Source organism: Amborella trichopoda, chromosome 8, assembly GCF_054954075.1.
Source record: "Amborella trichopoda isolate Santa Cruz 75 chromosome 8, AtrichopodaSantaCruz75HAP2 v2.0, whole genome shotgun sequence".
Classification (NCBI taxonomy): Eukaryota; Viridiplantae; Streptophyta; class Magnoliopsida; order Amborellales; family Amborellaceae; genus Amborella; species Amborella trichopoda.
Genome location: NC_142343.1, coordinates 10,509,641 through 10,527,047, shown reverse-complemented (window position 1 = coordinate 10,527,047; position 17,407 = coordinate 10,509,641). Strand labels below are relative to the sequence as shown.

The 17,407-nt window shown below is 34.1% G+C and overlaps 1 protein-coding gene across 2 annotated transcripts; it reads left to right on the top strand.

Annotated features, from left to right (window-relative positions):
- The first annotated feature begins 9,665 nt into the window (after positions 1–9,665).
- LOC110007424 (uncharacterized) lies at positions 9,666–16,649 on the top strand. Of its 2 annotated transcripts, none has more exons than XR_016061101.1 (4): positions 9,666–9,765; positions 13,860–14,076; positions 14,573–16,029; positions 16,250–16,649. XR_016061101.1 is itself a non-coding variant. In XM_088874276.1 (4 exons), the coding sequence occupies exons 1-4, from the start codon at positions 9,677–9,679 to the stop codon at positions 16,372–16,374; spliced, it is 771 nt and encodes a 256-aa protein (XP_088730402.1). In that variant the 5' UTR covers positions 9,666–9,676; the 3' UTR covers positions 16,375–16,649. The 2 variants fall into 2 exon arrangements, 1 of the variants encoding a protein (XP_088730402.1); XM_088874276.1 differs by having other exon boundaries at positions 14,573–14,912.
- The last annotated feature ends 758 nt before the right edge of the window (positions 16,650–17,407 follow it).

Below are 17,407 nucleotides of genomic sequence, written 5' to 3'. Positions count from 1 at the left end.
ACTACAAACAAACAACTATTCTACACCTATACAACAATCTCTATATTCCCGTACACATCCACTCAACAATTACAATTTCTTCCTCATCTACTCCTTGCTTTGCCAACAAATCAGCTTCCATGTCCCTCTCACTATATACATGTTCAAAGTTAACCTCCATCTCTTCTTTACACCATCTTATTACATTAAAAGAATCATCTTCCATTGTAATCTTCCTAACAAATCCATTGCTTATTTTAATCCCTACAACACTGACCTCAACTCTGATTTAAAAGCCATCGCACGCCCAGTCGGCCCAAACTACCGAATTAGAATCGCACCATTACAGTCTCTTATCAATCCCCCTATCCCTGCCCTCCTTGGATTACCTAAAGAATTCCCATCGATATTTACTTTAATAACTGCCTCTCCCAATGACCTCCCAAATCTTATTAGTTTTACTATATGCCCTTTCCTCATGATCACCTCGTCAATTTCATGCATAAGACACTCGGACTCCCTGAGATACTTTTCCCCTATAGTGCTGCATTCTGCAACCTGCACTCTAAATCTTCTCAAATGTTCCCTTGTTTCCCACCCCACCCTCAAAACATTCTTCTATCTTGCTCCTTCCAAACTTCCCAAACAACCACAGCTTTAACAATATTCTACAGCAACTTTCCTGCACTAGCAACACTCACCACCTCCCACGGACTGAAAATATCACAGATCTGTTCTGGAATGAGAACTGATAGTGTCATCTCACTAAACGTCGATTCCCATTATTTGTTTTGTATAACCACAGTGCAAGAGCAAGTGTTCACCCGTGCCCTCATAGGCTTTACATAACATGCACACATTAATGATAATCTTACTTCTTCTTAACACATCAATTGTCAACAGTTTCTTTAAACTAAGCAACCTAGCGAAAAAATGTACCTTCATTGGTATTGGCGGGCTCCAACACCATCTCTGTCTATCATTAAACAACATAAAAGCACTGATTTTACAGAGAGCTCCCCTAATGAGCTGAGCTCCCAAATCACTCTGTCTTCAATCCAAGGAAAACCGCTTAGCCACAGTATCATTTTGTCTTCTACATCTATATCTCAAATTCCACTGCCCATCAAATCCTTTCCCATCCACCTTATCTTTAACCCTCTTAACAACTGTAGTCATGAGAATGGCTTTTTGGCTTTCAAATTCTATAGGAAGTGTTTTAGTTCAAGGTTTTTTCAATTGCCTCATATATTTACTTGTGTATTTTCTCTCTCCACATAAAGCTATAGCTCTAGAAATGGCTTGCTGGTTTGTAATAACTGGTATTACGCATAGTTTCCTGTCCTAGTGAAAAACAACAGGTTTTGATGCATGGGAAAAAACCCGAGCACACAATGACAAAATTATGGAACAGCGAAAAGTGGGGAATGGTTCCAAGGCTTGAAAAGCAATTACCTATCTTCACAAAACCCATCCTCTCTCTATCTCTTTTATATATATATATATATATATATATATAGAAGATATTAGGGTGAGCCCACTAGCTCACAGGGAAAAATGAGTCCAACAGTTCAGATTGAATCTGGGCCGATCTGACGATCACGGATGTTTGGTAGTGTTTGAATTTTATTTTATTTTTTTTACAAATCCAAATCAGTTGAAATTTGGAGTGTGTGTACATCAAAAATAGGTGAATCTTCTAAAAATATCAAAAAAATATTTTACATGAAGTAAATTGATCAAAATATCTCCAAAAGTTTTGGGGGTATTTTGATTAATTGATTTTTACGAATTATTTTTTTAATATTTTTATTACGCGAAGCTTAATGAGAAGAGTACATGCCTAAAATTTCAAGTGATTTGGATTTGTAGAAAATAAAAATAAAAATTAAAATTAAAGCACTACCAGACATCTGTGTTCATCATATCAGAATGTGGGTCGTAATATTTCATGAGGTAGTGGGCTCACCCAAGCTTTTTCCTATATATATATATATAGTTGATTGGAGGCTGTCTCACATCCTTGTTTTTCTCGCTCTACGAGGTTCTCTTCGTTTTTTTGTAAAAATCATATATTTAGCTATATGCACCAGTCGGTAAGAGTCATAAGAGGTTTAGGAAGAATTCGGTAAGAGTCATAAGAGGTTTAGGAAGAATTTGGTTTACTTCTCACGTGATGGTAAGTTTATCTCTTACATATAAGAAGGTGAAAGTAACTTAAAGAATAAAGGGGTGAAGAAAGAGAGTTAAGCGAGTTCACATGGGTCTTAGATTGCTACATATATGATGCATATATTCGCGCATATACATGAAACTGAGTGTATTAGAAGAAGTCAATCATTAAGGCTATTTTTGTAGGTAATTGATTGATAAGTTAAGAGAGAAGAGAAAAGATCTCCAGATGGTCTTTATTGATTTAGAAAAATTATACGATTAGGTATTTAGAGAGATAATGTGGGGGGTGTTGGAAAAGGAGTAGCAAGAGGATGTATTGACATAGTTAGGGAGATGTACGAGGGAGCACTAACTAATATGAAAACTAGTGGAGATACAAATGAGTTTTCAGTCACAGTCGCCTACATCAGGGGTCAGTGTTGAGACCATATATCTTTGCTTTGTTTATTAACGAATTAAGTATGCATCTATAGGATGAGGTCCTGTGATTTATGTGGACGACATATCTTTGTTGTGGATGACATAATTCTGATTGATGAGACTAGAAACGACATAAACGATGGTTTAGAATGTAAATATTTTAAAATTTGTTCGACTAATATAGCTTTAGTAATAATAGGAGCTGAAACAAGGAATTGGTTAATATTGATGGCCAAGAAGTACTGAAAATAAAATATTTTTGATATCTTGAGTCAATAATCTATGAAAAATTAGAGATTGGAGAAGACGTTGCTCATAGAATTAGAGTTGTGTGGATGAAGTAGAGATGTGTTTTTAGAGTCTGAGGTCGTATACTAATGAAACTAAAGGAGAAGTTTGTAGGATAGTTGTAACACCAGTCATGCTTTATAGGACAGAATGTTGTGGGGTAAAGAAATAGCCTATCCATAAAACGAATAGAACTGAAATAAGGATGTTGAGATGGATGCGTGACAAGATAAGAAAGAATTTGAAATGAATATATTTGAGGGATTTAGGATTAGTCAGGATAAAAATGAGGGAAAGTAGACTTAAATGGTCTGGTCATATGCAGTGTCAACCTAGAATAGCAGGGTCTTTTTCTTGTCATTTTATAGCTTTCCACTTGAATTAAATCACCCTCGTAATGTTGACTTGTAGTCTGACTGAGGATATGGCCTTTGATAGAACAGAATGACGGTGCAAGATTTTTCTAACCGATCCTAAATATTTGGGATAAGGTTCAGATGGTGATGAAATGTAGTGAGTTCTCTTTTGATGGAATGAATAAGAGAGAGCTTTTTCTTTATGCAAGGTGATTGGTGTGTGTTTTGTACGTGATCCATCCATATTCTTTGACTCTCCCACCAACCCCGAATACATTTCCCATTTCTCTGTTTTTTTTGAATTTTGGGATTTTTATGTTTATTTTTTTTCCTTTTTTCAGCCATTTTCATGCTTGTGCACTAGAGAGTCGACTCAAACGGACCCACCCAAGTTACTTGGATCGGGTAATGGCCAAATTGTGAGTGCGAACCGAGTATTCAAACCTTGATTGCATTGGTTATGGGGCAAGTTGAAGGGGCTCTTGGCTCCATGGATTTTTTTTGGAAGAACATTTTCTCATCATAATTATTTTTTCACATTTATTGCGGGATTTTGGTTTCCTGGTAGGAGTTCCTGGCTAATTTTTTTTAATGTCCCATCAAATTTTGAAAGAAAAACTTCCATATCTTTATTTTCCTATTGATTTTCCCGTTAGATTTTGGGAAGAGTCTCAATATATATATATATATATATATATATATATATATATATATATATATATATATATATATATATATATATATATTTTTTTTTTTTTTTTTTTTTTTTTTTTTTTTTTTTTCCTGGGTTTTCTTGGGTGAGGTGGGGAATCCCAAGATTTTTTTTTTTCTTTGTTTTTGGGTGGAGGAGGGTGGGCGGCCCCGTGGGGTGGGGTGGAAATGAGGGGGTGTTAGAGAGAGAGAGAGAGGGTGGCAATGGATAGGCGACCTGGCTCGGTCCCTTGTACCTATGGAGCTGGCCCAGAATCCGGCTCTTGACCCTAATAGGGCTAGGCCGGGACAGGCCAAGGGTTCGGCCAAAAGCAAATGAGAGAAAAAAAAAAAAGGAAAAAAGGTTGGTTTGGGCTGGCATTGGTCCTAGCCTGACCTCCCAGCCACGGCTTGTGGCCAAGGCCTTACTTTTTCTAGAACCGGGCCAGGCGAGCCTGCCCGGCCTATTATCTAGGGGAATTGTCCGTCCAATGTAGGCGGTTGTTTAGCACCATAGTGAAATATGGGGCTCGGGGCTTCCCATCAAAGCTCAACAGGGGCCTATTTGGCCAAGCTAGGACAATATGCACTGAGCATATCTTGAAGCAAAATTTAAATTATGAAATGATTCCACCTAGGTTTCTCATGAATTTTGGATGCAAAACATAATAACTGGAAATACAATACTGCCATAAATCTATCTTTTTACAGTTCGAAAAAAGATGCAAATATGTGATGAAGTAAACTGAATAATTCAATCAAATTGAAATTTTACTATTTTAAATACGAAAATTTAGGTATTTATCCTTATTCATAATCATCATGGTGAATATTATCAACCCCTGGAAGTTTTGAACCGAAATCCATATCCATGATGGGCTATGAAAGGAGGACACATATAAATAATATGTTACTTGAAGCATGAAAACCTCACCCTTAAGAAGCAGAGCCAAAGTCCTTAACACGAGGAGGAAAAGTATATAACAAGGTACCATTTATGTTAGGTGCAAGATATCACAATCTTTTTTTCTTTCTTTTTCTTCTTTTCTTTTTATTTTTTATTTTTTTTATTTTTTATTTTTTATTTTTTATTTTTTATTTTTTTAAACGGAACAACAAATTGCCAAGAGATGATTGTGATCTCTTCACATCCAATGTATGGGGAGATCACAATCACCCCATACATAGGATGTGAAAGCCAACTCTTGGATGTGTATCACTTATTGGGCTTAAAGTCTGCAAAAAGTTTTTTGAACTTCTTGATACTCCAAGTTGTTAGATTTCACATAATATATGATTAAAGATGATTATGATCTCTTTGTATCAGATTTAAATAGTCATATTGTATACAATCTTACATGAGAAGTTCACTTGTATCATTATATGAGATTTTAATTTTAATGAATTTTTTACCACTTGAGCACCACTACCGCAATAGCTAGACATCCAACGGCAAAGCATTGTAACAATCATTGAGCATTTCCCCTCTAAAATATCTTAAAATCGCAAGGAGCAATCCATCACTATTGAAATTGGTCAATATGCCCAACATTGAAATCCACTACTCCAGCAATGCGGTGCACATGCAAAAACTCATTATTTTATAAATTATTTTTGAAATTTCATATTTTGAAATGAATCAAATACTTTATACAATAGCAATTGTCAATTTTAAAATTAAAAAGTGTCGCATTCCTTACTTTCATTGTAAAAAGTACAATAAAAATGAAGGCGATCCTTATATTTTGAGAATTTAAATGGCTATATATGGAAATGAAATTTAATTTATATATATATATATATATATATATATATATATATATATATATATATATATATATATATATATATATATATATTTATATATAAATTATTTGTGGAATTAAAAAATTATCCTCAATATTTCATATTTCATATTCTTCTTCAATTTTTTTAGAGCATGTATCATATTTTAGTTTGAATTTTTCTGTAAATCTGATTAATCTCAAATTTTGGTGTATATACTTCTCACCTTTTGTTCTGTATTTTTGGCGTTAAATAAAGATACTTTGAACATTTTTTAAAAGAATTGTATATTATAAGACTATCTTTCTTTCTTTTCTTTTTTTTACAAGGAGGCCACAATAACTTTGGATGCCTGATGTGAAATCCAATAAAAAAAAATTTGTCACAACATACGAAAAATTTTATTTTGAAATTTGTGCACAAGCAATGCCACCTCCTCTCCCTACATCAAAAGTAATTGATCTCATTGTATACATTTTATTTTTAAATTTTCCTTTCTGATGTACCTAAAAAATAAAAATCTTTAAATGAACCCTACAATGTTAATTAAGATCCTTCTAATAAATTTACAAGGGATTCGACCCTTGTGCCATATTTTTCATCGAAAAAAAAAGAAAGGGTCGCAATCGGGTCGGTTGACTTGCCGACCATTGCAAACTTGGGTCTGGGTCCAAGGTTTTTACAGGTTGGGTCCAAGTCACCTCGCCCCGAATCGGACCCGGTTGTTTCTACCCTGAATTTATAGAGAGGAAGTGAGAGGGGAGTTTCTAGAGAATGGGAAGAAGGCTATTCTTATGTAAGGGTGTGGTTTGTATAGAACCTAGGCTCTAAACAATCAAAATCAGGGCCTACCTTCAAATAGTATCGAGAAATGTAGTTTTACTACTGGAAATCTTTGTGATAGCTTTAAAATATATTTATATATTTATTTATAAAGTTCAAAGCTTCAAAAATAGTGCAGATCAATAGATCTATGAAAACTTGGAAATCTTGAAAATTGACCGTCTAAAAATGCGTTACAAAATATACTATTTTCAAAACTTGAAATCCATTTTTTTCTCATGCCTATGCATCTTGATGTCAAGATGATCAATTTGAAGATATTTGGGTATCAAAACAACCTCTTCTAGTGAGCTTTTGGAGGTAGGGTCAAATTTGATTGTCTATAGCCTCGGCTCTATATAAACTTTTCCCCTAATGTAAACATCATCCAATTATTTTTGTTGCACAATGATAACACACATACATCCTAATTATTTATGGAAAAGTATACAATGAGACCATTTACTTTTTGTGCAAAGTGGTCACAATTAATCTTGACCTTTGGATGTGAAATTGGGTGGTTGCATTTATTCTATTGACCAAACATAAAGTTCAAAAGAATTTTTTCGAACTTGTGACAACCTCAAACTATTAAATTTCATATCCGATGGTTATAAACAATTGTGACTTCCTTGTACAATGTATAGTGTTTTCCTTAAAGTCCTCAACATTTTTTGACACTTAAATACCCTTGAATTATAATACGAAAATTTTCAAGCATGAGCATTTTTTGTCATTTAGAATGGTAGAATGGATATTTATATAAGAAAATATTGACACTCTATTAGTAGTTAAAAAATAATTAATGCATCAAGGGATGTCATACACAATGTCAGGGATATTATTGTCAACTATTGTTAATAAATGCTTATTTTTTTGTTTCTATTAGGAATTTCTACTTTATTGCTAACTAATTACTTAGAATATGTCTAAATAAAAAGTTACTGCACTATAGGATAATGATATCTAAGTATCCAAAAATATTGATGACTTTTAAAGATATACACCACCAAGTAATATTGTTTAACAAAACCTATAAGTAAAAGGTGCACTTTGTATTAAGTCGAGGCTCTAAACAATCAAGTTAGAGCCCACCTTCATATAGTATCGAGAAATATAGTTTTAATATTAATTTTTTTGTAATAGCTTTAAAATATATTTTCATCTTTAATTACAAAATTTAAAACTTCAAAAATAATATAAATCGAGCAGATCTATGAAAACTTGAAAATCTTGACAATTGAAGGTCAAAAAATGTGTTACATGATGCACTACTTCGAAAACTTGAAATCCATTATTTTCTCATGTCCATGTGTATCTTGATGTCGAGATGATCAATTTGATGATATTTGACAACCAAAAACAACCTCTTCTATTGAATTTTGGAGGTAGTCTCTAATTCTATTCTTTAGAGCCTAGGCTCTATATAAGCTTTTCCCATAAGTATATGATATCATTTTATACAACCCCATTATTTATCGTCGGTAACTATACGTCGGGAAAGGATTAGCGTACGTAGCGTGTCACCCGAGCCTAACTCCGGACTAGACTTTTGGCTGCCTCCGCTTCGGTTCGGAATATGGTATGGTATGGTGATCGGACACATTAAAGCAATGGTTTAAAAAGTGGATCGGTGACTCGGATCGGGCACATAAAAAACCGATCCGGATTGACGAATCGGCGATCCGGATTGGGAATCTGCTGAATCGGTCGAATTAAAGCTTCAAAAAATCGGAAAAAATTATTAAAATTAATTATAAATATCGTTTTTTAGGAATCCAATAAGAAATGAGGGTACTACATTATTAACATTCATTTTTGTCATCAATTTGTGAATATTGAGATGCTTTTTTCCTGTATAAACTTATGGTAACCATTAAATTTACATCACATAAAAGAAAAATCATAGAAATATCATAGATAAAATATATAATTATACATGGACTATTATAAAAAGTAGACTAATCAATGAAAGAATGGCCATTAAAATCTCGTTTTGACAAAAAACCCTAATCCGCTAAAAAACTCTAAATTATTACAGTCTAACTAACTATAATCCAAAATTATTAAAACCTAACTAATTATAATATTATATAATGAAATTATAATTATTAGTTTACATGTTATAATTATTTTATTAGACAAATAATAACAAATTAAAATATTTTATAATATTATCTAATTTAAAATGTATTATTGACAACTGTAAGAAAAATAGTACATTAGTACATTACATGATTTATAATGTAAAAATTAATAAATAAAATAAAATATTTGGTTATCAATATAAAAATTAATAAAATACGTACAAATTTTGGAAATAACACTTCAATTTTTCAAAAATTTATTTTTTTAGGTTTCTATAATAAATTTCGTTAAAGAGATTGTTAGTAGAAAGATAGAGATTTCAAATAGAATAAACTATTTATTTTTTATCTTTTTATGCTTTTCATATTATTTAAAAAAATATTTATACCACTATATACAACAAAAATTAACTGCTATACAAAAAATTAACTTTTTTATTTTTTATATTATTTACAAAAATATTTATACAATATATACAACAAAAACTATATACAAAAAATTAAATTTTTTATTTTTAATTTTTTTCTGCTTTTTATATTATTTACAAAAATATTTATACAATATATATAATAAAAATTATACAAAACAAAAATGTGATGCTCACAAGGGGACTCAACTTTGAGATGTCACATGAAGAAGCAAAGGTGTTAACTATTATACCACTTCATCACATGTGATTGTAACTTGCTGATTAATAGAATATATTTATATTTCCATTTCATTTAATGATGTTTGAGAATTATCTCACGTCGAAAGATGGGTATTCAACTTGGTATATAAATACCTATATAATATAAATCAAAACATTTATGAACAAATATTGGGGCAACCTCGCATGTGTTGCACACGTTCTCATCCCGTATCAGGAGTGAAAAGCGTAGAACCGGATGGGAACTAGTAGTTCTTTTCTAAAACCGGGCAATTTCTGATTTTATGCTGAAACTGTGCCGGTTCCCGAGTCGAACCCGGACGGGTCCGATTTTTTAAACACTGCAATAAAGTATAAAGACGTTTCCCGCCAATGGAGCTAAGAAGGAAGTTTTGCTCCATTTCTCTCTGCAATTTACCGACCCATGGTCATGGATACTGTATACGATGGATTCGAATTTGAGGCCAAGAGCAAAGAAGACAATTCATGGCATCCATGTCGAGTCTCCTTCAGGTTCTCTCTCTGTTCCTGTCCTTGTCACCAAATATCTCGCAATTGCCCATAATACATCTCTCTCTCTCACCTTTGATTTACTAAGAATCAAAACCCAAGAATATGTGATTTTCAGATGCGGTTTCTCTTAGATGTTCCTTTCCTGGAGTGATTATTGAATTTATTGCCCTGTGTCTTCTAGTCATCTAAATGCAACCTTTTCTTCATGAGGAAATTATGATCATGTTTGTGAAATGCAGATGGATAATTTTCTTATTTTGGTTCTACATTTGCATAGAATGGTTGTGCCTGAACTTAGCTGAGGATTAATGGTTTACCTCTGGGTTTATTGGCAAAGAAAGCAATGGGATCGTCGTGTAAGTGTAAATACTGATTTAGTAGATTGCATGAAGTTTAATTTACATGATTTTATTCTAAAAGAGTGGTTCTACATATTCTTAGTGGAGGATTAGTGGTTTATCTCTGGATTTATTGGCTAAGATCCTAAGAATACAAATGGACGGTTCCTGCAAGGGTAATTTGTGTTTTAGTAGGTTGTATGGAATTTACTTCATACAATTCTTTGCGAAACAGAGTGGTTCTACAATTGGTTCTCAATTACAGTAGTAATACTCACACTTGATCCTGTGAAAGTAGTCTATCCATGCAATTTTCAGTAAATTCATGAGACTTGAAAGACTAGCGCCTTTGGAATTTGCAGAACAAGTTGGGATTGAATGATAGAATCTACATTGATGATTTCCTATGGAGCATCATTACACTTGTTTTGGCAAATCATGAGACTACTTGTGGCTTCTGGTTTATCAGTTTTGAACTTTCAAACATTTAAGAGAGAAAATGGAGAATAGAACATTCATGGGCAGTCAATACCTGAAGGTATCATTACCATGAATTTGATTTTCCTAATAAGGGAAGGTTGGTTTAGCCACATGAAAGTTGATCTATGTATTATAGGCATTGATGGTTGCTTGCCTGATTTTATGTAAATATTTAACAATTATTATGAATTAGCAATCTTGTTGCATACTGAATTTATCTGATGTAACCAATCAAAAACTTATTATGGCATACATAAAATAACTTAGCACTATCTTCTTCTTGCTTATAGTATCAACCCTTTTCTAAGGTTATAATTTTCCAATGAACGTAGATCAAACCAATAAGCGTCAAATCATTAATCTAGCACAAGACCTTCAAATCCTTTAACTTGCACTTTCCCATCTAGTAAAATTTTAGGTGGTATGTAATTAATGTAGGATGACTGCCAGGCAATAGGATATTCAGGGCTACTAATAATGTTAATCAAAGTCTAGTTCGTTCATTTTTGTGTATATACTGCAATTTTGTTGTACATTATATTGTTGTTGTATTTTCACTTTTTAGCCATAGATTGTTAGTATCCATGTCATGTAGTTATATGTGATAACGAATCAATGCCATAATTGTTGTCATGGCATCAGAGCAAGAGGCAATCCAGGGCATGATATTGTTAATCTCTACCACTCTTTTGTCAATTGTCCAATAGTGCAATTAAACAACAATAATCAGTTTAACCTGTTATGTTCTTTCTTCTTATTCAAGGGATGATTAGACCCTAGTCTCCCATTTCTTCATATTTCGATAAATAAAAAGTTTACACATTGTCGGTTTAAAGGTATCATTCAAATAAATCAAAAACATTAAAGATACGAGTGGTTTATCCTCCAGAAGTTAAGAATGTGCAGTACCCTCAAATGCATTAACGTCATATGTAGAAAGTCATGGAGGTTTATTCCCATCCTTGAGAAAAGCATCTGTTTCATCTGTCATGCGTCCCTTGTTTTTAAACTTATTATTTATTGCGATTAGCAGATGATTGATTGTTTTTTTTTTAATTCTACTCCTCCCTGGCTTAAGTCATATGAAAGACAATTCCCAAACTTGTCCTTTCTGATGATTTGAAACTTCTAATGTGTTTTTCATTCTTGACTTATCGAAGCATTGCTCTTGAAGTTTCTACTTCACGAAATAATAAGATTGTTTAGTATCACCCAATATCTAATGTGTTTTTCTTCATTCTTGACTTATAGAATCATCGTTTTTTAAGTTTTTACTTCACGAAATAATAAGATTGTTTAGTCGAACCCAATAGCTCAATGGATTTCTTTTCACAGTACTTTGTGCCTATTGCTATTGGCTTCTAGTAAATGCCATGCTATGTAACCGTATTTGAGATTGACGTAACATTCCATCAGAAAATCTCATATTTTTAAAAGTTCTGGCTCCATGGATAATTAGAATTGCACCCTAGGTAATGCCATTTCCTAGGTGTTAGCTGAGCATAATATGGCCTTCCATTACAATTTCTTTCCACTATGATTTTTGCCCCATGATCTACAGAAGACAAACCTAAGATGTGAGGAATTTTGGATAGATGAGGATCTTACTTTCGAATACATGTCATTTGGTTCTAGAGGCAAATTTATCTCTATTATCATGGTATGCTTTATTCAACAATGTGGAGGCTGTGCATCCCTGTCACTTGTTACAGTATTATTTTCCTGGGTTCTGTTTGTTACAATTAACAAAGTTGACTAGGGTTATGTTCTCTTAAGAACTATTACAAGTCAAAACATATCTTAATAGAATTGATCAATATACCTTTCCTGGTAAAAACCACAAGTCTCAGGCCAAGACATGACAACATAGATTAACTCATATATGCCAGGGTTGCCATTAACTCTATAATATCCATGATTGAACGGTGACTATGAAGTAAAGTGGATGCTTTCCTTTTTCCATCTTTCAAATATCTGACATATAGTACTTACAACAGGCCCCATAGAAAATAGAGCAATATTTGAATATATTCTTATCTATTTTTGCATTTGTATATGATTGCTTGCACTTACTCTAGCATAGAATATCTGCAATTGTATAAGCAAATGCTCATCGGTATCTGCTGCCCTCAACACAGATAATTAAATTAGCACTATATGCAAATCCAAGAATCTAAAAGAATATGTGCCTGCACCAGGATAGACATGTGTCCAACATGAGTATGATGCCCAAATGGATGAATCTAGCTGCCATATGTTGACCCTTGTTAACACTTCTCAACAATTATTGTTGCTTTAATAATTCCACTGGTGACAAATATTTTAGCAGTAAACTGAGAATGGTGAGTTGTCCCATCTCTCTATGGAAGTTCTATTTCTCACAGGCTCTCCATGATTGTCTTCCTGGCATTGATTTCTTGTTATTGTTAGTATTACTGGTACCATGGACTCAAACCAGTTCTCATTTCTGTTTTTATTTTATAACCTATCTCCTTAATTCTTCATATTTGATTCTCCATATTGTGTGTGTGTGTGCGTGCGTGTGTGCCTGTGTATGTACATGAATGTGTGCGTGCGTGCGTTTGTGCGTGTGTGTGTGTGTGTGGGTTGGTGGGTGTGTGTCTGTGTGTGGGTTGGTGGGTGTGTGTGTGTGTGTGGGTTCACTGGGATGAACTTTGATGCATTGACCCCCCTCATGCAAACTGGGAGTCACATCATTGAAACAATGGCATGGAGCAATATATGGCTTCTTAGGAATATGTGCATGTTTCGGAGTATGTGCACTGGAACCAAGAGATACTGGATATTTGGGATGAGCTCCAGCATGCTGCGTCAAGTTTTTCAAGTGCATTCCTTCGGTTCTCCATCGTCATTAAAGGGAAAAAAAGCAGAGTTGTATAAAATTTTCATTTCCTTTTTTGGATTTTAGTTTTAAATTTGATTTGTCAATGCATAATAATAAGACGTGTATCTCAAAGACTCATTCTGGGGTCCTAAGGAACCATATGGAGGTCATCGCTTGTTATATAAAAACATCTGCAATATTTGTGCTGAATCATGGACTCAATGGTGTTTGGGGTTTAAATTGTAGTTTTGGGTTAGTAACTAACTCCTACAAGAAGCAATAACTAGCTTTTGATTGTTTGATGTACCCTCAGTAGGTCCTGTTGTACTTGAATCATACAATACGAATATGCAATAGAACTGATGAACAAAAGGTCCTAATTATTTCTCATATGGTTTACTTGAGGAAACCATATCCCTTGACTATTGCAGATCCGGTTCTATATCCGGAGCATATCTCACTTTGGAATTCAAAAGCTTTCATCCAACCGATTCCATACTGAGTGAGAAAGAAGCTCTTGCACGTCTACGCCTGCTCTCTGTACCTCTGCAAAATGGAAACTGTTTACATATTGATGAAGGCATGCATATAGTGGCATTGCACAAGGGGCAGTCTAAGAACCTGTTCTTTGATGCTAAAGTAGAAAAGGTGATTTCCTCTTTCTTTCATTTTGAAATCTTCAGCATCAGGCAAAGCCCAAATACCACAACAGTTGATTTCTTGTTTTAATCTTGCTGTGTCAGTCATTTCCTCCTGCCGTATTTTATTCATTTCAAGGCTTATTAGGATTGATAAGAGATTTTCATTGATCAAAGGAAGAGATTACTTCCACTTACTGCTAACACAATTGAGTCAAATTCCACATGCCATTGAATTTGACCTCTAGGTTCTGCTATCCAGTGGTTTTGTAATTTGAAGACCTGTTACAGATTGGTTACTGAGTTCAAATATGCAATGGAATATATGAGATTCGTTCATTCATTTTATTTCTTTTTGCAATTTTTGGCTTAGCGAAATTCAAATGCTCAAAGAGTTGGTGACTAATTTGCTTCATAAGCTGGTTTTGTCATTTGCAGGACAATTGGGCATTGACAAGGTAAAATTGGTTTTTGTTTCATTTTGTGTTGCTTTCTCTTTATTTCAGGTATGGAGGGTGAAGCACTCCCCAAGGATCTTCTGCAGATGTATTTTTTATATCAGATGGCTCAATTGCAATCTGAATAAAGAAACAGTAAAAGTCCCATCCAATGCCATCAGAAAATTGCAGGAGAAAAGCATCCAAACGCATCCTTCCATAATTGCTTTTTTCAAGTCTATGGATCCATCCAACATTTCAGGCATAACTTCAAGTGGAACTCTTTTAGAGGACATGAAACCTGAAAATAACCTCTATTACATGCTGGATAAACAAATAGAAGAGATTAGCAAATTGTTTGATGAACCCATGAAAGCATACCTGGGAGAAATTTCATCAGGATTTGGAAGTATCATCTCTCTCTCTCTCTCTCTCTCTCTCTCTCCCTCTCTCTCTCTCTCTCTCTCTCTCTCTCTCTCTCTCTCTCTCTCAACTACCTCATGCACCATAGAATTTTGGTTTTGTTGATGAAGAAACAGAACGTGGTAATATATGCATCACAGTAGTGTGGGCCCTTCTCTCTTTCTCATAGTTTCTTGTAATGCAGTTGGCCTCACTAAAAGTAGCAAGGAGCGCAGGGCACTTAGCCATTCAAATGTTATCGTCATGCATGACTATGGTCCAGATTACCGGAAGAGCATCACAAGATCAACTAGAAATAGAAAGGAAACCATCTTGGATCTTCTCAGTGACCAAGCTACCCCTCTTATGAATTATCAAAAGAGGAGAACCTGCCTTAATCCACTAGCTTCGCAAGCAGCCCTTGCTTCATTGATGTCTGAATTTCAAAAAAATACCAAAAATTCTCATTTTACAGGATTAAAGGTTGTGGGCTTAGAAAACCCATCTTCCCAAAACTCACATGGTACCTATATTGAATATAAAGAGTCTATGTTGATAGCTCTATGCTGATATATAGCTATTTGTTTTTCTTTTTAACAATCTAGCCTTTTGATTTCTAGTTCTGTCAGATGCCAACACCCTAATAAAACAAAGAAATGCTCAGAAGTGTATGAGCAACTCTGAGCTGCATGTTTCTAATGGAGATGGTGGTAAGTCAGAGAGGTTTTCTTTGTCAAAAGAGACTCCATGCCTGCAAATGAAGAAAGAGAGACCAGCAAGGTTGAGGATTATCAGAGATGGAAACTCAAATAGTTATTTGAAAAGGATGACACGTTCATCCATAAATAGTGTTGAGGAGAACTCGTCTGGTAAGGCTATACTTTCTAGTGAATTACATGATACCAATGAGTGCTATGATCATGACACAACTGAGAGTGGAGAGACATATAAGAGAAAGCGCCTTTCTTTGACTTATGGTGCTTAGAGAAATGAAGTCAAGAAAAGGAAGGAAGGTTCCAAGGCTGTCAGCGATACTACTAGTGAAGAAGATCCGGGTGAGAATAGGAGAGACATGAACTCTAGCGCCTGTTCGTTGTAAAAAATTAACTCTAGTGCTTGTCAAGGTATCTTAACTGCCATTTAGGAGCCAAAACAGACCATACTTCTGTAATATCTTACCATGTATCTGTTCTGCATTGGGCTTAGACTTAGGGAGTTTATCCCTTAGTTTGGTGCCAAAAATTTGATGAAACTCTCAAACAACTGCCTCTCTTTATCTAAGTTTCTTTTTCTCAGACCTTATTATGGCAGAACAAGTTTTGATGATTGATGCTGTTTCCACAGATAAGAATTCAAGAGATTCAGGGGGAAATCGGAAGCGAAAACTAGGCACCAAAGCAAAGCCTGCAATGCGGAGATCCCCTCGCCTTCAGTTCCTTCCGCGCACCCGATCACAAGGGAAGAATTAATACTCTTGTTGCATATTATGGTAAAAAGTTAGAATTTCCCCCACTGATTTAAAATGGATAGCTCATAGAGATTAGTGCTTTGACAATGCAAGAAAATGAAGTCAAAGACTTGATGTGAAAATTCAGACCATCAAAGACTTGATGTGAATACTTGATTGACTGGTAATCTTTAGGATATTAAATAAGGGGTTTACTAGCATATTCTCATGTAGTGAATGCTGTAATAATTGGAGGAGGAATATCTATCTTTGTTATCATAGGAAGTCCTATTACAATTGAATAAGAATATCTGTATGAAAATGAGAGTGGTGCACTTTTCATTGGGCAGTTCAATGGTAGGATAGATTTTTGAAGAAAAAAAAAAAAAGACATAATGTTGCAGTCGTCAGTACCTTAATCATGCCCAAGCTTGAATCCCAAAGGAAGAAAGCTAATTGGACCTAATTTGTACCTGAGAAATTAGTAAAGAAAAACAAAACCGACACAAACTTTCTATATTCTCTTCACGCCTGAAGAATTGAAAGTTCAGTAGATATTATTAAGATTGATGTCATAAGAGAGATTGAGTGTAATACATATGGCAATATCTATTTATCTATCTATCTATATCTCTCTCTCTCTCCATTAAAAAAATAAGAAATTAGATATGAACCCCACTTTCTAACATTATAATTCCAAATAACCCCCAGGTCCTATAAAGAAACCCCGAAGTTAAATAAAAAAGGACGTTTACCCTACTTTTGTATTAATCACCTTGTAATTTACATCTTGGAAAAGCTCTCCTCTTTCTTTCTCCCCCATAGACCTCTTCCTCCCTCTCTCTCTAACAACCTTCTCTAAATACTTAATTCTAGTCTTATCTGTGAACTCACAAGTTAAAAAAAAGCATCACAAATTTAATTTTTATGATGGGGTTATTCAAACAAAGAAGGGTCAATTTTGTAATTTAAACAATAAAAACGGTTAGAAGGGGATCAATTTTTTTTTTTTTTTATTGAAGTTGGCATTCTATGGGCTTTTAATGCTACAAGGG

Bases quoted from the DNA above. Each gene is read 5' to 3' on its own strand.
- LOC110007424 (XM_088874276.1), top strand. From the start codon at position 9,677: ATGGTCATGGATACTGTATACGATGGATTCGAATTTGAGGCCAAGAGC. The intron at 9,766-13,859 runs GTTCTCTCTCTG...TGACTATTGCAG, and splicing joins CCATGTCGAGTCTCCTTCAG to ATCCGGTTCTATATCCGGAG. The intron at 14,913-16,249 runs GTATCATCTCTC...CTGTTTCCACAG, and splicing joins AATTTCATCAGGATTTGGAA to ATAAGAATTCAAGAGATTCA.